This window comes from Lathamus discolor, chromosome 2 (assembly GCF_037157495.1).
Source record: "Lathamus discolor isolate bLatDis1 chromosome 2, bLatDis1.hap1, whole genome shotgun sequence".
Taxonomy (NCBI): domain Eukaryota; kingdom Metazoa; phylum Chordata; class Aves; order Psittaciformes; family Psittacidae; genus Lathamus; species Lathamus discolor.
Window position 1 is genome coordinate 72,371,698 of NC_088885.1, and position 27,755 is coordinate 72,399,452.

At 41.1% G+C, this 27,755-nt stretch overlaps 1 protein-coding gene across 15 annotated transcripts in view; it reads right to left on the bottom strand.

Moving 5' to 3' along the window:
* The window catches only part of FARS2 (phenylalanyl-tRNA synthetase 2, mitochondrial), a 266,496-nt gene that overhangs the window by 87,914 nt on the left and 150,827 nt on the right, over positions 1-27,755 (bottom strand). For all 15 annotated transcript variants that reach the window (XM_065667415.1, XM_065667418.1, XM_065667420.1 and 12 more), the window contains one exon: positions 19,085-19,245. In XM_065667415.1, the coding sequence (XP_065523487.1) occupies positions 19,085-19,245 (161 nt within the window). The remainder of the gene's footprint in view (positions 1-19,084; positions 19,246-27,755) is intronic.

Sequence of the window (27,755 nt, forward strand, 5' to 3'; positions counted from 1 at the left end):
TGGTGGAGACCCAGAGAAGCTGTGGCTGCCCTACCCCTGGAAGTGTACAAGGTCAGGTTGGATGAGGCTGGGAGCAATCAGGTCTAGTGGAAGGTGTCCTGGCCCATGGCAGGAGGGTTCCAACGGGATGATCTTTAAAGTTCCTTTCAATACTAACCATTCTATTATCCTATGACTATGATTCCTTCCCAGGTTCAAGGCAAACAACAGCCCTGAAGACTGTTTCCTTATGAATTTACAGATATTTTAGAGGCTCCCCTTGAGAGCAATGTGCTCTTCCCACTACATTTTCTGCTTTACTGCTGCTTCCAGCCACTACTTCAGGTATGTCCTCTTCTTGACTTAGGTGTGCTCCAGCACAATGCTCGAAGAAGCTAACAGAACACTGTCTGGCTCTGCTGACTGTATGGTAGCCAGCTCCTTGCACACTGCCAGAGCCTGGAAGCCCTGCCATCCTCCTTCCACTGCCTGACCACCGCCCTTAGGTTTCTGGGGAACTGAAAAGAGGTTTAGGGAGAGGTAGAACTGATCCCACCTGCAGAGTGGTGCTGTGAGGCACTGGCCAGCACTGCCAGTGCACTGACAACTCTGCACTGCTTTCTTGGTCCCATCAGAGCTTTGTCACCACAGCACTACTTTAAATGTTCTGTTTGCTTTCTATTTGAAACACTGAAGTCTTTGACATTTTTCAACAGCCTTGGAAAACAAGAGTGCTTTCCTAGTAATTACATTATCTATAGGACTCCACTGAGCCCACGTTGTAGTGAGCACTGCAGATAATGACATCTCATTTTTCAATCACCCAAAGTGAAAGCATTTAGGAGTACTGAATTACTATCATTTATTAATATAATAAAATGGAAGCTTATGATGATCCACCTTCCATGATATATGTTTACTAGTCATTAGTCACACTTCATCCTCTGGCTAATAAATAAGCCAAGTACTTACTAAAACAGAAGTTTTTTTTTCTCACACGGTGCTAATTTTTGTATAGGAATGAGTAGCTGGACATCGGTACTGTACCCCGCTCCCTCAGCCTGCCTCACCCATGACTAGATGTGCCTAAGGAGTGCATCACTTAAAAGGGCTATGACTCTTTATAATAGCTTAGGGCATTCCTCATCCCTAACACTTTGCTCTACCTTTCTGTCCAAGGTTACTGCCCTTGCACCAGCTGACAAAACATGTGCCATATGTATATAAATATACATATATGGTCTAGAATTAAGCTCTCCAAACCAAAGTAAATGGACCAGTCTGGGATTGATGCACTGCTCTGTCTCCTTGCAGGGAATGGCAGAAGAGCATTAGCCCCCAGTGATGCTCTGAACTTCTCAGAATGAACACGCAACTAAGATCAGCCCTTTTTGGGCAGCAGCCCACTTCCCCCAACAGAGCTCTTCACCTCTGCAAGCTTGTATACAGTTACAGGGAACACCATACGTCCATGGGAATATCATGAGCACCCTGGATTTCAGGCACTCTGCTTGTACATGGACCATTTTGAGTGGAAGAGGGTTTTATGCACGTGGGTGAGAATGCTCTGTCCTCGGTTTGAATATCATGTGAGTGCCTTTGAGTGTTCCAGGTAGCTTCAAATCATTAATTCATTCAATGTGGAAAGGGAAGTGCCCTTCACTATTTCTCACAGAAGCAAAGGAAAAACAGGAGAGAGGGCAAGGGAAGCATCAGGTTTCAAATGAATAAAGGGTGTATACTATAACTAAGGACCTGTTACATGGAACCAAAAGGGACTAAAAAAACTCATGGCGGGCAGATCCTCTAGTTACTTTTAAACAGAGCGATCCAATTGTATTATTTTTGTTTCAACAGCTCTCTTATGGCTTTAAGCAGGGTCAGTAAATGTAGCGAAGGATTATACTGTTTTCATACTGAATGTGCTGTGCTTCAAGCACTTGCTCTTTACCATCATCAGAGACAGCTGGAGGGTTACATATAGCACAACAGGTCTTTAAGCAAGCTGCTTCTTTCATGGCATTTTGGAAATGACAATATTACCAAACCAAATCTCCTTTCTTTTTCTAGTTTAGCAATTTCTCATCTTGAGGTAAGTATGAAGGACAGCATAAAGATGTTGAGCTACTGAAGAGAACTGGGTGAACACCACCTTAGATAAACTCCTCTTAGGCCTGGCAGCAGTACTATGCAATCAAGTCTTCTAGGGGCTCTAGCACTGTGGAAAGGGGAAGAAGTGCCCAAACATTCCCACTGCCACCACCCTTTTCCTCCCTTTCTACTTTCTAACCCACCTGGCTGTTTTCTATTCCTAAAGTTTTTAATTTGTCATGGTTGATGGAAATGTTTGATTTAGGAGCCCTGGTTCCGACCCTGCTCTTCTGTTTGAGACAAGAACCCAAGTGAAAGCTACCAGCAGCCACAAAGGAGCATTTGCCTGCAGATACTACAGCTGACTAGACTGGCCAATAGACACTCACTGGTGAAATCAATCAGCATCCCAGTTTCCACTTCAACTAGTGCAGTTCACAGCTCTTCATAGGGGTGAAAAAGGAGGGGGGTGATGTCACACTCCCCTCTAGAGATCAACACTTTGAAGAAAACCATACATTTGGCAGAAGGCCTGCTTGTTTGTCATCAGCAGCCTGCACAATTAAAAGAGCACTGGGTGACAAGTAATTGCTGTTCCTCATCTTGGCTTTATCTCTCTCGTCCCTGGGAAAAAAAAACCATGAAGTATGGAAATATAGGAAGTAATCTGTGGAAAATATAAGAAAGAAAAATGTTATCAAGAAACAGAGTAAATGAAACTGTTCTCAAAGACGAAACACCCATTCTAGATCCAGGTTAAGCAGGGAGGTGCAATGGGGCATAGACTGTCTTTTTCAGTAAGTTTCAGCCTTCAATGTGGGATGAAGGAGCTGCAGCCCCTCGGCTGGGAGGCAAATCTGTGGACCAGTTCCCTCTCTGCTATGTGGTGCATGCCACTATCTGAGCTCCATCCCCTTCCCACCTAAGCTAAGCCCTATGAGGTCTTGTTGAAGACAAGAGTTTCTCTCTTGAGCCCTATTACATGTGGCCTGAAGGTGGAAAACCAGGAGTTAAATTGCTTATGTTCTGCCTAAATGGTCACTGGTAGATCTTCATACCGTATCATTTAATCACCAATTCACCAATGCTAGTGAAGCATCTTTGAATAGAAAAAAATCCCCTGAAGACTCAACCCAAATGCACACACACACGCACATGCATAAGAACAAATATGACCTTTCTTGCATGCTAAAATTTACAGCTTCTTATAGAGTAGCCTGCCTGACAAAGGAAAGTCACCATTCAGCGAGACCTGGACAGGCTGGAGAGTTGGGCGGGGAGAAACTTGATGAAATTTAACAAGGGCAAGTGTAGAGTCTTGCATCTGGGGAAGAACAACCCCATGTACCAGTACAGGTTGGGGGTTGACCTGCTGGAAAGTAGTGAAGGGGAAAGGGACCTGGGGGTCCTGGTGGATAGGAGGATGACCATGAGCCAGCAATGTGCTCTTGTGGCCAAGAAGGCAAATGGCATCTTAGGGTGCATTAGAAAGGGAGTGATTAGTAGGTCAAGAGAGGTTCTCCTCCCCCTCTACTCAGCCTTGGTGAGGCCGCATCTGGAATATTGCGTCCAGTTCTGGGCCCCTCTGTTCAAGAAGGACAGGGAATTGCTTGAAGGAGTCCAGCGCAGAGCCACAAAGATGATTAAGGGAGTGGAACATCTCCCTTATGAGGAGAGGCTGAGGGAGCTGGGTCTCTTTAGCTTGCAAAAGAGGAGACTGAGGGGTGACCTCATCAATGTTTACAAATATGTGAAGGGTAGGTGTCAGGATGATGGAGCTAGGCTTTTTTCAGTGATATCCAGTGATAGGACAAGGGGCAATGGGTGTAAACTGGAGCATAGGAAGTTCCACGTTAACATCAGGAAGAACTTCTTTACTGTAAGAGTGACAGAGCACTGGAACAGGTTGCCCAGGGGGGTTGTGGAGTCTCCTACACTGGAGATATTCAAGGCCCGCCTGGACAAGTTCCTGTGTGATGTACTGTAGGTTACCCTGCTCTTGCAGGGGGGTTGGACTAGATGATCTTTTTAGGTCCCTTCCAACCCTTGGGATTCTGTGATTCTGTGTAATATGACACTGAAAAATTAAGATGCATAATAGAAAATGAAAAGATGAAACTTCTTAGATAAGCTACTCTACCTTTTCCAAGTACCAGGAAGAACGCAAGAGAGGACTGGTGCTGTGGCAGAATGAGTGAGTAGAAAGCTTGTCTTTAAATGTCCCTATGAAGACAGGCTCAGGGAGCTGGGGGTTGTTCAGCCTGAAGAAGAGAAGGCTCCAGAGAGAACAGCTAATCCTAACCCTACAGAACGCATGCATTAAGTTTTTGCCATGCCCAGAAGTCAGGTTTCCTCCTTTCTGATGGTTTGGTTTGTATGTTTTTTCTCATTATGCTTAATAATAATGCTGAAGTAAATAGCTCAGTGGGGTAAAATACTGCACACATCAACAATTCATATGAAAGATTTATATCTAAATAAAGAATGCAAGCATTTGGAAAGAGACTGCAGCAATATGAAGATGTATTTCTTTCAAACAATAGAAACAAATTGCACCCAACATTTTATTTCAACTTAGATGAAAAATCTCATATAAAGCACTGCTGATTATTTTTCCTTTTTTGCTCATTAAATCCACCATTTCAGAGAGTTACTGCTTAAATAGCAGAATCTCCAGAAGACCTGAATATTATTCACACCAAAATAAGTTGGCATCACAAGTATTACAGGCACATGCAACACCTGAAAAAGTCCTTCTTCCCACCTAGCAAGCTGGTTTTCTATTTTCTCTCTCCCTTCTAAAAACCACAGAGATTTCCAAGTCAATGGCAATGATGTTTCATATTCCTTGGCCAGGTACAGCTTCACATAATGCTCTGGACATTGCTATACTACAAGGGAATGTCCTCATCTTTCTACACTTCCCAGGCTTACAAGCTAATCTGTATCATCTAGGAAACACTACTGTAGATACTGCATCATAAAAAATCTATGCTTGCTAGGAAACAAAAATATCTCAATTGCCCGTACAACAATATACCTGAGGAGATTACTGGTGGTTTTGAAACATTCTTCATGATTTTCAGTACCACAAAAATAGCTGGGTTTCCTTCTTCACTTGGGAAAACTGCCTGAGCTGCAATGACTCTTGGTCAAATCCATTACTTTGTTTTCCAGAAGTAGTCAACTTAACTTTTTCCTCCCCTTAAGTACTAAATTTATACTAATCATAGCCTCCACAGTGCAAAACCAGTAATACAACACTAGCCTAGTGTAGCAAGCTATAAATAGTATTTAATTTTAAAGAACAGTAAGTAAGCTACAGAGAAACAGAAATTAGAGGCTCCATTTACTTGTCCAATACTCACAAGAAGGAGAAAAGCCTTTAATTTTTCCTTTCAGGCAGACTGAGCATTCCTAAAGCCATACTCTTCTTAAAGTGCAACAATGCTTAGAAACAGAAAACTACAGAGAAGCCGTAAGCCAAGAACAGACAAAGCACAAAAAGTACACTCAGGATTTAAGTACACAACTAGAAAATGTAACCCACATTTAAATATCTATAAACCAAATACTTGTGCAGAGCAGGTAATTTCTTTAATGCCTTTCCTTATTTTACAGGAATCAGAAAATATGTTCACTACTGCTGATTTAGGAGAACAGGTTACATGTGGCAATAATGCTAAGCGGATTTAACACGTAAGCAGGAGGATGCAAGCAATCCTCAAAAAAGGTGGTTTCTTCCCATTATTCATTTTAGAAAACTGGAAAATTGCAAAAACAAACCCTCTGCAGCATATGCACCCCAAAGCATTACTTACTTGTCACATTTTGTTTTAGGCTGTCACTACTATGGAACATGTGTGTCTCACACTAGCAAGATGAAGGAAATTGAGGATGGGTATGATACGAATAATATGGTTCTTCCCAACTGTGCCTTCTGTTGTTTGGCTATTCTCTGTAGCCTAATTCATATTCTGATCAGGGAAGTGGTAGCTGAAAATCAGGGAGTTTTTATTAACACCATGTACTTCAAAAGGTGCTCCTGTTCACGCATACACTCACATGCACCCAGACTGTTCTCTCCAGCCCTCATTTCCTAGGGATACTCTCTACAGCTGAGCTGCAATGGCTAAGCATGATGACTGTAGGGGTTTAGGCATGCTTTTAGAGACCACTTTATTAAAGGCTCTTTGCAAAATGTATCTTCTGCCTGTAAAACATTAGCATAAATGTTAAACCAGCTATCGAATAAACTCATCTACAACAAAACCTGTGCTTCTATCCAAAACTGGTAAAAAAGAATTAGAGTCTATTTCCTACCGGTTTCAAGTTCTCTCCCCCTGCCACCATGCATGTACATACGAACACAAACTTGTACCTCTGAAGATACACACTTGCACAAGTGCTTAGGCATATTTTAAACAGGAATTTATTCTTACATCAAATGCATAATGTACACTCACAAAGATGTATTTAACCTTCCTGTAGGCATGCTGATATTCAGATTGTGAAAACTACCTAGGACTGCCAGTCAGAAACCAGGGTCCCATTAGGTAAACACAGCACAAAATGACAGCCCCTGAAGAACTTTCCACCCCAGGACAGTACTGGAGAAGACATGCTGAGGCAGGAGGTATAAGACAACTACAACTGTAAACAGCATGAAAAATTGAATTACTGAATAGGGAAATTTGAGTCAGGGTCAAGATCTGACTCAAATTTCAGGGAAACTTCTCAGGTAAGGGCCAAAGACTAAAGTCAAGACAGTCACTGTGCCATCCTCCTAGCCAGAATTCTATTCACCACACTATAATTAAACCAGCATTGGAAAAAGATTAGCGAAAGTGTAGCACTTGCACTCCTTACTAGCTACATACTTTTGCAAATAAGAAGACTGAACACTCTGAACTTTTGTGGATTCCTGCTGAAACCACAAGCAGTTGGTTCTCGTAGCTTCACATAACCAATACGAAATCTATTGTTATTTTAGATTTCCAGGTTTACTCCTTCACCTAATATTAATTTAATGCGAGTCTCAGCATATATATCACTGCTGGAAATTGCTCCATGGCTTATTTAAGTACTTTGTATAACCATTATACTTCATCATTTGGGACACAATAAAGATCAGTTGATATACTCAGCAGCAGAATTACTCATTTGTGAGCTATTTGTTTTAAGAGCCTCAACCAGTCAAACTGCAAATATATGAGGTTTCCAGATCAGAGCAAATCACAGTAGCATACACTTTTTGAAGCTTACTGTAGTTTTTGCTAAGAATTAATTCAAATAGTATCAGGTGTACTTTCACTGGGTTGTACTGGTCTACAAAACAAACCAAGCCCTCCAACCCCTCCAAACCAGACATCAGCAGCAAAATGATTCTACTGTCAATATCTGTACATTGCAGCAGTATTTCTAACTGGAAATCCATTTTTATTTACATCATGTTAGGGTGAGGTCAAATTTCAATCAAGGCTACAGTCATTCCTTTCTGTTTAAAACAAAATGGAAGGAAGTCCTTTGTGGCCTGTTGCCAGTCACTGGGATTCGCTTTCACTCGTACTGATGACATACCTGCTGGGTATACCACATTCTCTACATATTCACCCCCACCTAACAACATGCTTTAAATTCAGCCACACCTGACATGGAAATTCTTGAGGCACTATTTTTTTTTAATTTTGCTTGTGCCAAAGCCTTTCACGGGATATGCTGTGAATGGCAACAGTCTTTAAGACTTCTGAGAGGCTGGCTTTTGCCATTTTGTTCCGACTTTTCAGCTTATAGAGAGGCATAAAGAAGTGGTCTCGACTCTTCGAACAGGTAACTTTTTTTTGCCTCTGTGAAAGTATTTTTCACATTAATTGCATGGAAGGACTACGGCAAACACCAAGTTTGGGAAGATACAGAGAGTGAAATTTGAAATCCACAGGACACATCTACAGATTCCATGGCCTTTGTATCTTGTGAGCGTTGCAGCTGTTTCACTCGGGATGCCACTACTGGAATCTAAGTGACAAAAAACTTTCAACAAGAACAGCTGAATGTCTTCAAGTTACTCTGTCCTTTCTTCTCTAGTCCTTGAATTTTCTTTCAGTTACTTCTGGACTCCTTCCTTCTTTTTCTCCAGGACTGAGGTTCTGGATGTCCAAGGTACATGGAAGGAAACAGTAGAAGTCTCCCAGCTAGCAAAGGCTCCTCTTTCCACTCTGGCTGCTCACTTTCATCACTGATCCATGACCTTTTCCCTTATGTACGCAGGCCACAGTGCTGTGGCACACTACCCAGTGGCAAAGCCACCTTACAGGATTTTGTCTTCCCATCTTCCCCCCATCACTTCAGGATTGATCCTGCCTCTGAAAACAAAAGTGCAGTCTCCACAGTTGTGCTGAGGGCATGGGGCAACAAGTGGAACAGGAGACTGATATGACTGAGGAACTGCAGGTGGAAAAGGGTCCCTGATCCACCTCACAGTGTAGTCACAGAAGCAGCTGCTGTGGTGCAACTGGAACAACAAAGCAGAACAGTACACGGGAAAGAACAAAAAATTATCCTTCTCATCCTGACACCATAAGAACCAAGGCCCTGGGAACAGTGGTACAGAACAGTCACAAAAACACTAACATCCTTCAAATGGAGAAGTTTCAACTGCTGTCTCTGACTGGACCTACAGTCAAAAGAGAGGATATCATCCAGGTAGACACACTGGTATTTCACATTGCAAACTTCCAAACACCCATGGGGCACACTCTAGGTTTGTTAGTAAAGCCCTGGACCTCCCACACAGCTGAGATTTTAAGGAAACATAATTACATCCATGTCAAAAAAACCCTATTGGTGATTAAACTCTGTTAGCATAGAAAACTTAAAGTATATGTATACCTCTACACACACACTCCACCCAACTGGAACAAAATCTAACTGGGACAGTTGTGTACAAAGCCGAAAACTCATAACAACCAGGAAGAACAGCTCAGAGCAGTTATTTTGCTTCAAGTCACCACCAGCTAGATCAAATCTGCTGCTGGCACATGACAACCTAATGGAGGTGAACATGAGAGTTCAAATATTCTAAGACTGTGAAAACAACCCAGAATTACTTAAAGTATTTTCAAGGAACATATGTTAAGTACAAGGGCTGTGGTTTTGCTAATGAACATCATAGGCTTCTCTATACATCTGACTACTATCAAGGTGGTCATGAGATGGGTGACTTGGATTTGTTTTGCTCTTTGGTGCACCAGCAGACAACAGACGGAGTATTGCATAAGATAATTATCACTAACAAATCTAAGCACAAACAGCTATTGTCTTTTTTCTAAGTACAAGCAGAAAGGAATTAAAGTATTACTGATTTGTCCAGATTCAACAGGTAGCTATTAGTAAGACTAGACTGAAGCGGGAGGGATGCAAACAGGGTATGCATGAAACCTACATCATTGCTATTACCTCAGGGTAGCAGTGGGATTGCTGGCATTCACATCCCCCATCAGTGGTTATTTTTACCAAGGGTTTCAGTAATACCATGTCAGTGCAGCCTTAGCCATGGGCCTGGGTTCCAGCACAGTAATTGTTTCACAAATTCAGAATCAAAATGCTGAGTTCAGTGATGGCTCCTGCCCCTAAAAGCTGATGTGCTAACAGTATGACAAATCACAGAATCACAGAATCACAGAATCACAGAATCCCAAGGGTTGGAAGGGACCTCAAAAGATCATCTAGTCCAACCCCCCTGCAAGAGCAGGGTAACCTACAGTACATCACACAGGAACTTGTCCAGGCGGGCCTTGAATATCTCCAGTGTAGGAGACTCCACAACCCCCCTGGGCAACCTGTTCCAGTGCTCTGTCACTCTTACAGTAAAGAAGTTCTTCCTGATGTTAACGTGGAACTTCCTATGTTCCAGTTTACACCCATTGCCCCTTGTCCTATCACTGGATATCACTGAAAAAAGCCTAGCTCCATCATCCTGACACCTACCCTTCACATATTTGTAAACATTGATGAGGTCACCCCTCAGTCTCCTCTTTTGCAGACTAAAGAGACCCAGCTCCCTCAGCCTCTCCTCATAAGGGAGATGTTCCACTCCCTTAATCATCTTTGTGGCTCTGCGCTGGACTCCTTCAAGCAATTCCCTGTCCTTCTTGAACAGAGGGGCCCAGAACTGGACGCAATATTCCAGATGCGGCCTCACCAAGGCTGAGTAGAGGGGGAGGAGAACCTCTCTTGACCTACTAACCACTCCCTTTCTAATGCACCCTAAGATGCCATTTGCCTTCTTGGCCACAAGAGCACATTGCTGGCTCATGGTCATCCTCCTATCCACCAGGACCCCCAGGTCCCTTTCCCCTTCACTACTTTCCAGCAGGTCAACCCCCAACCTGTACTGGTACATGGGGTTGTTCTTCCCCAGATGCAAGACTCTACACTTGCCCTTGTTAAATTTCATCAAGTTTCTCCCCGCCCAACTCTCCAGCCTGTCCAGGTCTCGCTGAATGGCAGCACAGTCCTCTGGTGTGTCAGCCACTCCTCCCAGTTTTGTGTCATCAGCAAACTTGCTGAGGGTGCACTCAGTTCCCTCATCCAGGTCATTGATGAAAATATTAAACAGCACCGGTCCCAGCACCGACCCCTGAGGAACTCCACTAGTCACAGACCTCCAGCTAGATTCTGCGCCATTGACCACAACTCTCTGCCTTCTTCCTTTCAACCAGTTCTCGATCCACCTCACTACTTGATCATCAAGCCCACACTTCCTTAGCTTATCTATGAGGATGCTGTGGGAGACAGTATCAAATGCCTTACTGAAATCAAGAAAAACTACATCTACCGCTCTACCATCATCCCTCCACCTAGTCACTTCCTCATAGAAGGCTATAAGGTTGGTCATACATGACTTCCCCCTCATAAAACCATGTTGGCTGTTCTTAATGACCCCCTCATCCTTGATATGCCTAGTGATGGAGTCAAGAATAAGTTGTTCCATCATCTTTCCAGGGATGGAGGTAAGGCTGACCGGTCTATAATTACCCGGGTCCTCCTTCTTGCCCTTCTTATAGATTGGTGTGACCTTTGCCATCCGCCAATCCTCAGGCACCTCGCCCGTTTCCCACGACTTACCAAAGATGATGGAAAGTGGCCTAGCAATGACCTCCGCCAGCTCCCTCAGCACCCGTGGGTGCATTCCATCCGGACCCATCGATTTACAGATGTCCAGTTTGCATAGCTGATCCCTAACCCAATCCTCATCTACCAAAGCAAACTCCTCCTTTGTCCTGACTCCTTCTGGGGCTATAGAAATCCGGGGCCCTCGGGGACAGTCTGCAGGAGTAAAGACAGAGGCAAAGAAGGCATTCAGCACCTCTGCCTTCTTTATATCCTCTGTCTCCAGGGTACCCACTTCGTTCAGCAGTGGGCCTATATTGCCTCTTGTTTTAGTTTTATTTGCTATGTATTTGAAGAAGCCCTTTCTATTGTCTTTAACCCGACTAGCAAGATTGAGTTCCAAGGAGGCCTTAGCTGTCCTAATTGCCTCCCTACATCCTCTAACAACTGTCCTATATTCCTCCCAAGCGGCCAGCCCCTCCTTCCATAATCCATAGATTCTCCTTTTCCACTTGAGTTTGCCCAGCAGCTCCTTGTTTAACCACGCCGGTCTCCTAGATCCCTTACTTGACTTCCTACTCATTGGGACGCCCCGATCCTGAGCTTGGAAGAAGCGGTCCTTGAATGCTAACCAACTATCTTGAGCCCCTTTACCGCCTAGTACACTTTCCCATGAGACTTCCCTTAGCAGTTGACTGAAGAGGCCAAAGTTGGCCCTTCGGAAATCCAGAACTGTGGCTTTGCTAGGTATTCTATTCCTCCCACACAGGATCCTAAACTCCACCATCTCATGGTCACTGCAGCCAAGGCTGCCATTGACCGTCACCACTTCGACCAAACCCTCCTTGTTGGCGAGTACTAAATCTAGCAGCGCTGCTCCCCTAGTTGGTACGTCCACCATTTGCATTAAGAAATTATCATCAATGCACTCGAGGAACCTCCTAGACTGTGAATGACTGGCTGTGTGAGTCTTCCAGCAAATATCGGGGTAATTAAAGTCCCCCACGACGACTAAGGCATGTAGTCGCGAGGCTACTTCCAGTTGCCTGTAGAAAGCCTCATCAACTCCATCACCTTGAAAGGCTGAGCACACAAGTCCAATTGCGCTCCAGTGAAATTGCACGTGTGTCTGAGCATCTGTTTACTATACCCTGTGATGGAAAAGCCACTGTATTACCCATTTGCGGTTCACGGGTATGTAAGCTGCTTATTTTTTAGACCTGGACTTAAAAGTCTGCAAAATTAAACTAGGGTTGGATAGCATTGAATATATCAGTTTTCATCACTCCTATTCTGTTTCTGAGGTATGCCTGAGTTTTGGAGAGCTGATATAAATGTTTCTTTCATTACCCTCAGAAAACACATTCCTTGCTTTTAACAGCACCACCAACCCCCCCCACCGAGACTGATGGTAATACTTTAAAGCACAGAATTGCTTTGATGGCTTGTGGTCACAATTTCTGTGGTCACCCATACTTGACTTTTCAAAAGGAGATATGTACAAAGTCTGGGAAGGCTTTCTGATTGATTAAAAAAAAAAAAAAGACTTTAGCATCAGTCTCAACAGTTTTTTGCCTTAGACTTATGCTCCTTTCCTGTGTCTGTCTTCTCTTCCCACCCCACCCCTCCCATCTTGTTTAAACTTTCTCTCTTAGCCCCCTGATTTTTTCCTATTACCTCCAAAGGCCAAAGTACAGCCCTTCTCTCTTCTACCTTCCTCTTACTTTGTCATACCCCAGTATTTTCTTTTCTTGTATCCAGTCTCGTGCAACTGTCCACTCACTCTCTGTGCACTTCTGAACCCCTATTTTCTTCTTTCTTTCCTGTGTTTTCAGCTAATTGTCTTTAGTTGAGAATGGGAATTCAAGTCCTCTTTACTCTGCAGATGCTTGCTGGTTGACTTTCTTTGCCCAAATGTCAATCAGTAAAACTGGCTTGGAGCAAAGATTTTGCAAATGAAATTTGTGGTTTCTCAGATTAAACTCTTATTGCTTATGACAGCCATTTTGAAAGTTTTCTCTGCTTAAGCCCTGCAAGGCACTGATCACTCTCAGCTGGATCTCAGGAAGTATGGAGATCTCTGACCTGAAACTATTTAGGCACGTAGGTTATAGTTGCCTGAGCACAGGAGCTATCCCATTGATTTAAATGGGACTACTCACAAGTTTAAAGCTCAGCATGTTCTTCAGTACTTTGCCTGACTGGGGCCAGAGGGCTCAGGTTCCTAGAGCTTCAATACCAGCACCGGTTATAAATTATACGAGATATAACATCCTGATGAGAGAAGACTTGATGATCAAGTGATTTCTAATCCAATTGTGTGGCTTAGTGCAGCATCTCACAATGAAGAAGATATTTTTTTCCTTCTTTCCATAGCTACCCAACACTAAAAAAGGAGTTTCGCCATGTTCTGCAGAGTATGCACACAAACCTGAGATGATATACAGCAATTCAAAGATTTTACTGACATTCATTTAAGATGATCTATGTAAATCATTCATACGAAATTCAACCTTCCCAAAGTCATGTCAATAAAATGTTTATGCTACACCATCACCCTCTGTTGTACCTCCACATGCATACACACAAACATTGTATATCTTCAATTACAGTAAAGCTAACTAGACAATAAATCACAGTTGAGGCTGTACCTCATTTGTTCAGACATCCAAGTTAAATTTACATACTAATGGTTGCATATTTGCCTTTAATAGGTGCACTATTAGAAAGTAAACATAATAAATGAATAACCATTTAAGCATGGAGTTACCTAATCTAGATGAAAAATATCTGAAAATGTAGCAGCCAGTGAATCCTTTACTTTTTATCAGAAAATAAAGCTAATCACAGATTAAAATGATAAATTACATGGAGTAGCACACTAATGATGACTCAGACGGACCCACCCTGAGCAGTGAATGTAATAAGTTCAAACTGGTTGAAATACTGGCTTATACGTTAGATGCTCTCCTTCTCAAGCATGGAATACAGGATATAGCCTAAGACAGCTTAATTCGTGCAAGTTTCCCCTTGTACCTGCCAGTACATTTTACTTTCAGTATCTTCTAAAGCTTCAGGACAAGCTATATGTTTCCTAGCAACAATCAGGTATGAGCACAGGAAAGAGGCACAGGGTTGATAACTATCTCAGAAAACTGGAAAGTGCACAGTATAGTAAAAAAGTTGTACTGTGTCCTTTGGCATCAGCAAAGGGGCTTAATTCATACGGTACACAGAGTAAAGGGAGTGAGTGAGGCCCAGCCTTTGCTATTTTGCACAGGAGAAGGATGAGCCCACTTTGATTTCCTTCTTTCCACACAACTACATCTTCCTGAAGATATATATTTTTCTCATCTCTGCTAACCTTGACTGTTCAGTTTACAAAGCAGAGACAGTCTCCTAGGTTAGGGCTACACACACCATTCTGGCTACAGTTTTGTGGGAAGTGAACAGTGCCAATTCAAGTTGTTTGCCAACTCTTCTCTCTCAACTGCCAAAAGTTACTAGCTCCTCTGGTCTTTCAGCAGAGCTGCTCTAAGAGCTTTGTTTATTCTGGCACCATGAGAATGATCCTGGTTTTAATATTTTGAATACCAAACCTAACAGGTTATTACGAAGGAACTGATTTTGGAGAGACTGCATATGCCAGCACAAGGACAGAAGCAGCCCCTAGAAATGAGGGAAGGGGGTAGTTAAAAGTAGGTGGTGCTAGGCTTATTGCAGATAGTGCAGAAATGAGGAAAAGAAGAAGAAAGTAACTCCCATAATCTAAAAGGAGTCATCTGCAGTTTAGCTAGGAATCTGATCCAGATTCCCTCTGTACCAGTGCTTCCCTTAGAACAGCATAAACATGATTCTGCTTGACCTCAGTCCAGGCCACAAGGCACATCTGCAATCAAAATAAATACTTATTTAAAACAACAGCAGCCACCAGACGCCAGCAGCATCAAATGAAAGTGACTTTGTGAGGAGAGAATGTGTCAGCAATCCATTGACGTGACATGCCGCTTACTTGCCATGGCAGTAAAATGATGGAGGTTCCAAGAACCATCCTGCCGCCAGAGCCCATTTGTCTTAATCAACACCTCTGGGCACACCACACTTCATGTGAACTGTGAGTGCCTTCCTTCCCTAAATGTCATTTCATTTTTGTACCTTTTTTTGAAAGTTGTCAGCCCACGGACACATCTTTTTGCAAGAATGCTGTCTCAGCATGAACTGGAAAGCTGTTACATGCAACTATGCTCAGAGCCCTGATGAACAAAGCATATTAGATCAGATCCAAGCCATTTGTTTTATTATACTGCATCTTGCAGGTGCTTAGTCCTTCCTGCTCTGTCCATCCTCAGCCCTTCATTTCACAGCCTGAGCAGAAACTCTACACAAGTGACTTAAGGCAGGTTACCAGCCTCTGATCCCCACACTGCTGTGACTTCTGCCAAATTATAGCCAGTGTGATTTGGTAATCCAAATCAATGCAATAATCTGATCCATGGGGAGCTGCACTCTAACACTGATGTGCTGACTGGCCACAATGCTACAAGTACCGTCAGCTTTTCCCAGCAGCTTTTTGACCTACTGAAACCTGCATGTGTGTATTGATGACACAGGGAAAAGTCTGACACATTCAGGCTATTAAAAAGGCTCAAAACATGTATTTTAAGTCCCAAGGAAATGCTCCAATTAAACCCATTTCTGAACAAGAGTATTCTTAGCCCAGGTATTATTAAAGGCTACTCCTATGTAGTGGGCCTAATATATCTAAAAAATATTTTCATGAGCAGAAAGAAAAACACTTATGTTGGTGGACAATTTTCAGATTGTAAGACAGGATGGGGGAAGTATCCAAATGTTGAGAGGTCTACCTTGGTTAAGCATATAAAGGATGGACATTTATCCAGGCCTTCTAAGGGTGCTCAATTCAATTTGTGTAATGAAAGGCTTTCAAAACACCTGGTCTGTCTTGGCTCAGTTCAGTCAGGCTGAAAAGTACTGCATGGCCTTGCATGCAGAAAATCTGACACTTTTTAATACCCATTGAGATTTCTTACAACATCAACCCTGGAAGACAGGCTAAAAGTTTTCTGTCAAATATCATATGAATAAACCATGTGATTCATTAATTCTGACTCTTCAGAAAGTAGGCAGGTGCAGAAGGTCTGCTACCTTGGTTTTACAGCATACCTGAAAAATAACACATAATAGAAAGAAAGAAAAACTGGCTTAGTAACTCCTATCATCTGAGATCTTAAGGTGGCACCAAAGACTATTTGACAGTATTGTCATCTTAAGGGTCATTAACCCTTTAAAAAGTAATGCCAGTCTGTACTAGAAGTATGTACAATATTAAGCTTGAAAAAGCTTCGTGTAAGATACAAGAAGAAACCTGGATCAGGCTTCTTTTTAAACAAAAAATGAAGCTTGCCTCTAGTCTTTTATATTCAGAGACCGAGCTGAAAAATATAAACTAAGAGTTAGGAAGAAATATTCTACAGGATAGGATATATATAGATGGGAAATCAAAGTGGAGTGAGTGTATGTATGTGCTAAAAGAGAGAGGAGTAGAGGGGCGAAAGGAGAAAAAAAGCAGAAACCCACCAAACCAAAAATGGTTCTTCAGAAGTGCTTAATACCAGGGCAAAAATCTGTTTCTAAAACCTTGGCCATATTGTCACTTCAAAAGAGAGAAAGAAAAGATTGAAAATAATCCATCTTTCCACCTCCACTGCCCCTCTCCCATACCCCCCATTCTCCCAATCTGTATACTTTTCCCTGGCCTATTTGCTGGGATATGACAACTGCCTACACATTAATGTGATAAAGCAGTAGGTAATGGCCCAGTAATATTACTCTGATCTTTCCCCTTGGTCCAAATTAGAGCATAGTGGCAGCTGACAATTTCTCTTCCTTGAAGTCCCCCTACCTATTGCATCTTGATTCATGTTATTACTTAAGAATGCATTTCAGACAACAAGCCTCAACTTCATTACTCTCTACAACATCAGTTTTGGGTTGTAGAACTTTCCTCCTCATTTAGAGCTGAACCAAGGCCAGCTGAAACCAGCACTGCTCAGCAAAAAATAATGCTTAAAGACCTACGAAGACCTCATACCACTCTTCTATTGATCATACAGTTACAAAACAGTGGAAACGCACGTGCTTCTAGTAACTCCTGGCAGCTAAGGTTAGCAAACAGCACCAGCTGGAAAAAAAAAAAAACACTACCAAACAGAAACAACAATAAAAAAAAAACAAACCCAAGAGAGAAAAAAAATTCTTTTAGCTTCATAGAAACTGTGTCCTTTCCTCTGAGTCTATCCACAGTAACCTATGCCTCTGTCATCTTCAGACTGGTTCACTATACATGACTTTATCCAAAGGTGAACATGAAAATGATACACAATTTACAGAAGCCAGACACCTAGCCCTCTCCTTGGCTCCTCTTTAACATCAGACTATATCATTCTATGATTCTATTCTGACAATCTGGGCCTTTCCCCCAAAACCCAGTCTACTGCTAATATCAATTTGAGGCTTGGATTCACAATCTTAAAGTAAGCACGAAATCTCATCTCAGTTCCATCGGATATGAAATCTATAAATCAAGCCACAATCTGTGCTCCTTGGGAGCAAATCCAACCAGAAAGATAAGGGCTGAAAAGAAGACAACTTGAGCACTCCTTATTGAAAAGGACAACAAACATTCTGTAGATTAGGGAAACTTACAGTCAGACCCACCCTTAGGAACAGTGGCAAAAACCTGCTTTCTTTCTGTAAGTGATAACTACAACCTGAATACCCCAATGACCCCAAAGAAACCCCAAACTAAAAACCTAAACAAACAAAAAACCAACCAAACCAAACCATAACCATATCCATAAAAAAGCCCAAACCCCGCCCCCAAACCTATCATACACTACTTTGTATTTTTAATCTACGAGAGAATATGTACCAGCAGTCATGAGTTAAAAAATAGATGCTGCTATTGATTTGCTGTGAAGACTACTCAAATATCGCCTAAGCATTGCCACTGCTGATTTCTCCTTTTACATTTTTGATTCTAAGCGCCATAATCAAGCTGTTCATAAAGCAAGTAAAATGGTAAAAGACAGCAGCAAAAAGTGTTTTGATGCTTTAGCACTTCAGACTTCAGCAAGCATCTACACAGCTTTGCAGCTCAACTGCCCCAAAGACCAGTGATTCCACCTGACTTGAACCTTCCTGTGCTCGTGCTAAAGAATATTATGGAAGTAGCATTTCCTCTCAATCCCGTTAGGCTTGATTACTTTTCAACTTCTGAAAAGTAAGACAAGGTTACTAACTACAAAAATCACCTCAGTAGAGGAGTTACAAAACCAGTATAAGCTGAACCTGCATTCTTCCCCCACTGTCACCTGAATGAAAGAGCTGACATACTGAAGATGGTGAGGCAGATTCATAAAATATTGTGCCAAAGTTTAACAATGCAACTCACATTGCCTTTAGTGAGTGTAGAATAAATGCAATGGGAAAAATATGGATTGTGTTATGGTATTTGAATGCATCAGACACATTTTTATAATGAAACAGAATTATGGACACAATTCAAGAATATACCCAAACCAGACACAGGCCTAAATCAATCCCTATTGTGGATAACTTTAAAATATACGCTTAAGTATTACTCAGAACATAGATACCCACGGGGTATCAGTAGCAACTTACAACACTATCTGGTGAAAAAAAAATGTTAGTATCAAAAGTTGAATTTTATTGCAGTGTATCAGAGAATCTTGACAGCTGTAAAGCTGTTGCATAAAAACCTAATCTGCTAATGGCACAGAATTTTAATTATGTGATATTCTCTAGGGCCAAACACACTCCTTACTGACAGAAAATTATTATCATATATATATTACTTTACCTGGAATTTTATTTTTTGCCAAATGTGAGGCACAACAAACTGTTTCAAGAAGCGTTCATCTTCACTCCAGAACACTCGAATGTCAGGGATATCGTACAGGATCATGGCCAGCCTCTCCAAACCCAAGCCAAATGCCCAGCCAATTTTATCCCGAGCACCAGCTGCAATAAACAAACAGACAACATGAAAATTTAAGAGCATAATTTCACAACATGAAAAACTGCAGATAAAATGTTCCCTTATTTATCAAGAAAAAAAAGGTGAAGTGGCAAGACAGAAAAGCCTCCAAGTAACTGCCAAATGAATGATCTAAACGCTACAGAAAAGATCCTACTTCCATAAAAAACTGCAGCCAGACAGGGCACACTACTGAGTCCAGGAACGAAAAGTGGTAATAAAATAAAGCTGCACCCTCGGCAATTTATGTCCAAAGTTTCAGATAGGCTTTGAGAAATGCAACATAATGCTATACACCACTTCCCTTTACTATCTTAAGAGCTGAGCACTTCCACATCAGTTGTTTTGTAAGGCATGTAACACAGATTCCCTGTTCAGAATATTTCATTTGGGCTGACAGACTACACCAAACCTATGCAGGACTAACATCATTACCAACATTGGAGAGGATAAAAATTGCCTCTTTTGAGGCATCTGGAAGAAACAGAGCAGTGGGATGTGAGGCACTGTCCCATTAACATCACACCTCCAACCAGGGAACTCCTGGGCTGCTGCCTATGGGAAAAGCCACTGCTCCCACATACAACAGACTCCTTTTATGCACCACTAAATATAGAAAGGCAAGAATATTTGATACAGAAGAGCTATACAGATATTAATGATGTGACATTTCCATCAGGAAAGTAAATATTCATACCTTCCTTCCTGTTCTTCATAGGGCAGGAACACTGAGTCATTAAACAGGGATTTTTTTTCAACACCAGGTCCAACCCTTGGGATTCTGTGATTCTGTGATTCTGTGATTCTGAACCAACTCCAAGTTTAGCCACCATCCTCCTGATTTTGAAATAAGCTGAGAGCCCAGAAGCAAAGGCTCAGAGGTTTTTAAAACTTAAACAGATGCTTAAACAGACTTATGCTGAAAGGATGCTTGCATGTGAGACAGACTTGACTTCACCATCAGTACTGGCAGTGTGCTTCTGAGTCATATAATGTGACTGTGTAGCTCATAGCTATCCATTTAGACCAAGGCCATACTTGCCTCCCCCAGCATTAATTGAAATTCTAATACTTCAGAAACTTCAAACTCAGCAGTTTCCCCACACCATGCAGGAGGCTGGAGGCAGAAGTCTACTTTCTGACCCCTGTTATTTGCTATCAGAAATTAGACAGCTCCTGTTATTTGAGTGCTGATGACATCCTGAGGTATGCTGTCACATTCAATGCTGAGACAAAACAGTCCAGAGTTCTGTTTAAATAGTGGCAGACATAACAAGCTTGGGAAAAGAGACACAGTCATCACTTTGATTCTTTTAATTCAATCTGAACCTGCCTATTTACCTGTTAAATCAAGACCTCAGCAGAACCCCTCTGTGTCTCATCTGCAACCTCAGCAGTATTGCACTGCCACAGGGATTTGGTCAACTTCGTAAGAGTCCTTCCCAGAGGAGTCTGGATATTCTGCCTTGTCCCTTCTCATGTGATCAAGGGCACGATTTTGCACTTTATGATGTTTGAAAGTAAACAATTTATCAACTGAATTGTGGAAGTCCTAAGAAATAGAGGACTGAGGTGTGAACTCAAAAGGTACCTTGTAGCAGAGCTGCTCAAACTAGTATACTTAGAACAACCAACAGACTTTGAGCTAACTGGACCTTGGAAACTTACAATCAGTGCTACATTACAAGAAGAACGGCATGATTTTCTACTTTGATTTATTTTTAGAGAAAGGATAGTGACTACACAGAATGTATCGCAATTTGTGTTTGGGAAAGAGTTTGAGCTTTGACTTCAAAGTGGAAACCATAAACTGTTTCTTTTCCAAGCTGAAAGTACTATTTCTCTCCTTACTCCAGTATGTAAATGTAATTATATTTTTATGGCTATGAAGGGAAGATAATTCATCGCAATGGTGTTGCTTCCCCAAACTTCCAGCTTGTCTTTCTTAGACCATCAATTCCTACTTCAGTAATAAAAACTCCTATTCATTTCAAAAGTGCCAGACTTTCATATATGTACGGGCATTTCTGTAGACTGGTTAACACAATCCACCCCCTCCTCCAGAGGTAAAGTAGAGCACCTGAAGCAATATCCATGAGGGTTCTGAATGGCCACTGCTTAATTTCAACAGAGGCATTAAATCTGAAACCTAAAGATGCCAGGTTAAGCATCAGTGTTAATTCACTGATGCTCATTTAAGTATACATGATAAGGGGTGATGACCCTTCTTCCCCATATTACTGATTGGTAATACTGGTAGATTGGACAAGGGTGAAAAAAAAAGGATGTGACAGAATGGGCATATATTCTGATAAGCAAAGCTTTACATTTGACATTCATGTTTTTTAAATATTTCAATATAAGAATGGTTTTCATTGTAACTCTTTTTTCCTCACACTTTATCTCCAATGTATTTGCTATGCCCTTTAATTCTGCAATTCATGTTTTGATTTTATATCAGCAATTTTTATGAATTTTCTTTTTTCGGGGGGTGTTGTTTTGTTTTAGAAGGACTGGAACACATCACAGGTTTCTGCACCTTGTAGCAGACAAAAAATTCTTCACACAGCTATCTGTCCAGCACCTCAAAGCATTTTATCTGAGTTATGAATAAACACATCGTCACAGAACTTGTCTTTTGGGCGATTCTTGAGCGATTATCAGCCTTCAGACCATAAACTTCTCTATTGTCCATGAAGTCATATCAGTGAAGAACTCCCCCTATTCAGAGCGAGAGAAGGAAAAAAAAAAGATGAAGGAAAAATAAAGGAAAATCCAGATCATTAGAATTCCTCCTCAAATCAGCACTATCAAATCTTCACTGCACTCTGCATATTCAGTTATGTTGTCTCTGATCTCTTCTCCAACTTCCCACCTGTAAAGCTCCAAGTCAATGTAGTGTTGACTTAAAGCAGCTAAGAACTACCCTGTGGAACTCAACACGACTCAAGCACGCCTCTAAGCATATTTCTGACTGGAAATGACCAGGTGGCTTAGAAGTTAAATGTGCAGCTAATGACCCTATTAAGTGAGAGAGCAACCAAAGGCTTTTCACAGCACATACATACATACGTTTAAATACACTGAATTTTCGCAAGTAATATATAAAGAAGCCAAGCGAGTGCAAGTCAACCTGACAGAAAAAACAAACACAGAAAAGCTTTAAATGTAGCACAATCCAGGTTGAGGCTCTGACAAGGACACCTGGCCAAAGCACTATATTCCAGGGACCTGGTGGGGTAATCATAGTATCACTGCTTGAAATAACACAGCCCAATTGATAAAGCTTTCCTAATACATGAGCTTTCCCCAAGTGGCCCTCAAAGGTTTGTAAGTTGCCAAGCTCCTGCTGCCTCACATGAAAAACTTGCCTACCCACCAGAAGAAAATTGCTGGAAGTTTTGCATGTCAGGTAGCCAAAGATGGAAAATGAAAGGATGAAACAGTTTGACTGGCTTCCCACAGAGGGGCTGAGACAGTCTAATCTGACTCCAGGAGGTTGCATCATTGCAGCTATGTCTTACAGGGTTGCTCAAGAGTCCTTATCTTCCTTGAGAACTCATACTGTCCTGCTCTTCACCTTTGAGCCCAGGTGAATCAGTTTACACTTAAATGTAGACCAATCAAGACATTCTCCAAAAAATGTTGTTAAATGAAAGCTAAATTCAGTCAACCAGGACAGGAGGCTTTGTAATTACTCACTGAGGTATATATAATGACCAGCCAGAACTCACGGATTATATCCCACTGAATCCTCAGAAATACCCACAGACAGAAATGTTAACCTTCTCAAGGACTGTGAGACAAGACATTTCACACTGTACAAGATATTTAAGGCATATTTTGCAATGTAGTGTTAGGAACAGGTTGACAAAACTTTTTTGTTATATTCTTCAGTCACACTTACTTTTATATTCATGCTGGCTTGTACTTAACAATTTTTGCTACTCTTATAAAACTGCCAATAAAAAAATCTTTCTTTCAGTAGAGCCTAAATTGGGTCTTCAAATTGTTATACTCAGCAGCTACTGAGAAAAGAAAGAAATGAAGTTTTGATCTTGGATGGACACAGGAAAGTCAGATGGAAAGTCAGGAACATACAACAACCTGTATACAACATGTTTTGCACAAAATGCCCCCAAATTAACATACCCAAAGTGTGTGTAGCTGAAAGCTGGGATGAGTTCCAGAAGCCTATGGGACCTGAATTTGATCTCCTTTTTTTCAAACCAAAACAGGTCTGTTTATGGAGCAAATTTAGGAACTAAAATGGTGTGAAGAAGGGTGAACAGATTCTCAAGGATACACAGACTAATCATGTTTTATAAAACAAATCGGTGTTTTAAAATGTGTAGAAAATACGTTACAGACATAGTGAACATCTGACCTGACACAAAACATCAGAAATTCCTGAAACAGACCTATGCTCACATCTGAGCTCCGTGTGACTAATGGGCAGTTATGAACAAGGCTTCAAAAACCAGCTTCTGCAAAAGAAGTATTTACTTGTTAAGAAACCAGGAATACGCATTCTACATGAGGGCCACAGGAATGAGGTGAACCATGTTTATCTGTATTAAAAATAAGCTATTTACAATTATTTCCTACTTCAGTTAAAGCTCCTGTATGTTAGGAGTTAAAGGTTTTACATGGAAAACAAACAAACCAATCAATCAACGAACAAACCCCAGACCAAGGTGTCAGTCTAATACAGAAGAGCTTCTGAAAGTGCAAGCTCAGGTGGCTGGGATTCAAAGCACCTGGGGTCAAAAAGCATACTGAGGTTTCCTTCTGAATTTCTCTCTTCAGCAAAAGCAAAACCAAGATTGTCATATTATTCTCTAACTCTGTTAAACTGACATATTCAGGCTCTTGTGTGCAATTCAGTTTAAATTACCTCCTAAAATAAGGACTTGGCTTTCAGACTATGCATGCTAAGTAAGTCACTCCTCAAGAACTCAAGAAAAGAAGTAAACATTCAATTATGCCTGTTCTGTGGAAAAAGAACTTATCTTTCTAAATCTCACATGTGAAATAGTTTTCTAACAATAATAGTCACTTTGAGACCACAGCTTTGTCTCCTGGGTCAGACCGATCTGTTCTGTTTGCTCCACTCGAAAACTAAGCAAAAGAACTTTAAAGGCTTTGATTAAGGTTTTAATATGTATGTTTGGTTTTGTTCCATAGTCAGAGTAGCTGGGTACACACTGAAGGAACAGCCTATTAAAAAAAATTCAGTCTGGGGAAGCCAGATTCATCTTTCTTCTAATATGTAAGTAACAAATTCTACCGTTTTACCAATATTTCACCAGGCCAAATAGCTGTGAGGAAAACGTTTCCTGATAGGGAGAAACAAGTGTGACTAGAGCAGAAGAGGACAGGAAAACTAGATCAGCAAGCAGAGGAAAGAGCAAAACAAAGAAACAAGGAGGAACTTTCCCTATTTTTTCCCCACTTGGGACTGATACTTTTGGTTTCCAATTCTTTTATCTTTCTGCTTTTGAAATTACAAAAATTCCTCAGTCCTCCTCCCCTACTTCTTTCCATCTTGCTTATCTTTGCCCGAATCCATTCCCACAAGCCCTCCTAAGTATTCACAAAATCAATGCCAAAACTACTATTAAACAGAATCTTATTTAAAACTTCAGGTACTTTTTCAAAGTTCATAATCATACACTGCAATAACATTCAACCTTTCTAATTATGTAAGATAAGGTACCCACTTAACTCCCAAGAACAACAAGGATATTAGTCATCAACTATCCTTTCATGGCATATGGTTTTCCTTTTCCTCTGTACTTCAGCATACATATCTGAACAAATGGCTTGCCTAGTTTTTGAGGCTTTTTAACTTTTCCCCTGCATAGCCCAAGGTTGGACATTCTCCATTGAGGACAGTGGAATTTGCTACAGCTCTAATTTACATCACAGAGCCAAAAAAGCATGGACTCCTTCACTCTATTTCCCCTGGCTCTGCCTGCGGGCTCCAGTAGTGCTCTTTTTGTTCTGTGTACGTAAAAGCAAATTCCCTTTTTTTTTTTTTTTCATATTGTTTCGTTAATTCAGGCTAAGTTGGATTTTGAGGTTTTGGATCTTTTAATATCTTTTAATACTATTAAACCTCTCTAGACACTGGGGCCATGTAAATTTGAAAAAATAAAAAACTATAAAAAATACATGAGGGGCTGCCACTTGGCAGAAAGACCAAGTCTACAGTACAGTTCGAAAATTCAATTATGAATCACATTTTTTTCAGGGGTATAAGTGCAGCCAGACAAAAATTCACTCCATACATATTCATTGCCCCAGATACAACTTTCTTGGTAAAATTGCACTATCACCAAATTGACTGTTTAGTGTCTTACAAAATGGTCTTTCCTTCAAGAACAAGCAGAGCAAGGAACAAGTTCAAAACCTCCATCACGACGTGATATAATCCCCAAGAGACGAAGATATCCTCATAAGAGCATGGGATGCTGTTAGCATCTGTTTGATATCTTGTTCAAAAATCAGAACAGCAGAACACTTCTATAAAATGAAAGGTTTAAACTGTGTTCATTTGATAGCAGCATAATCTCATGGTTACTCTGAAAGCCTGACAGTGCACAGTAAATTCAACTTCTACAGGTAGGAAATGACATTACATTTCATATTTCTACAGTACCTACCTACCATAAAGAAGCCTTGGGCTCATGACCGAGGCTTGGATCTATAATATATAAAATTAATAGACAGATAGGGTTTATGATTTAACAACTATGATCTTCTGCCACAAGCTCATTCTTTGGTTAATGAAAAACCTCATGATCACACAGGCATCACTTGCCTTATTATTGGGGTTGGGATAATAGTCCTTCCTTTCCTAGAACGACTGATGTAGGACACATAATAAACGTAGAACACTGAATTTCAAAATCTTTCTGTCAATAGTAGTTCAGCATTCCAACAGTAAAGCTATAAAAAGATTTCATACTGTAGTGCAGCATATATACTCCAGCACAACGAACTCCACTATAATCCCACTATAGTGTTTCACAGCAGTTTTGACATGGTTCCAGGTACAGACAATTAATTTATTTCCAAAATCACAACATGAAAGGTCCAGGTGTACCTAAATGTATTGTTATATAGCACAGTCTCGAAAAATCTTTGTTCAGAAGCACTAACCCCTGCTTTCCTTTCTTAATAGAGAACTACTCCACCAGTCTTGTGCTACAACAGTTTGAAGGACATTTCTCACTTTCTCTCATAGAGGATTCTTCAAAACGTGACTGTGTTCCCAAGCCATGTCTGCTTATTGATCTCCCATCCAAAAAAATTCAACCATTGCATGATCCTGGGCAAAATAATTTCTGTCAATAGGTCTTATGCTACTCAAAGCCATGGATATGTTTGAAATATATTACAGAAAATAAGTACTTTATATGACTACCAAGCAGGGTTTGCAGACCATATCACAAAAGGACAGTTTAGCTTTTCTCTCTACATTGCTCCCAACTATAGTGTTTCCAGCCGGCATTTGGCAACCTGGCCACCTGCAAATATCTTTATTTGCACCTAGAATATAACTATGAATGCTCAACTGGTCTCCTGGTACATTCTGTACACAAGGCATGCATAAAATAGAAAGTATACAGCTGTAGCACTAATGGACATCTCAGGAAACTCAATTCAGTGCCTCAGGAAAAGGCATAGTGAGCCACAACCTGCTTTTCAGCCTGGGCCTAAAATCTCTTCCATTTCCTCTCTCATGAGGCCAAAACCCTTTTAAACTGCATCACCTGGGAAAGGACTTGAGCTGTGCTTAAACCTGCATCTGCTCAGTGACACTGTGGAACAGCACTTTTCTAGGGCAGGAGCTGAAGGGTTTCACTCAAGGCAAGAGTTCTCCCTCCTGTTCAGTTCACATTTTGAAGTCATAGCTGGTCATTAACAACCTGATGTCTATTAATGTATTCTCTTTGGATTTGAGGAGGCTTCCAGCAGAAGCAGAGATATCTGCAAGGAGATGCTGAGTATAAGCATAATTCTGGGAGATGCCATTAGCTACTTCACCATTATTCAGTGCTAGGTATCTGGTCTAAGCCAGTCCATTCAGCTCTACTGTAAATGGGTAGAGAGAATCACAAATAATTATTCACTCTATCATAAGACATGTACAGACAAAACACTTAACTTTTGGACAGGTAACTTGAATTAGATAAATTTGATCCTATGTGCCCATTTCAGCTTCAATTTTTATCATGAAATAAGCATTCCTGTATAATTACAAGGAAGTGAATGAAAATCTTTCATCTTGGAATAATCACTTCACATGACTTTCTCTTTTAGATTTCTTTTTCAGACTTCTTTTAATTAGTTTCATAATTTCTAGTAACCTCTTTCATGATTTAGGAACTACCATGACACAAATACAATGGAAATTATGTTTTGAGTACTCTCCTGTCCTTACCTCCCTCTTACTGCACTGCACAAAGTGCCTATAGCCACTTGT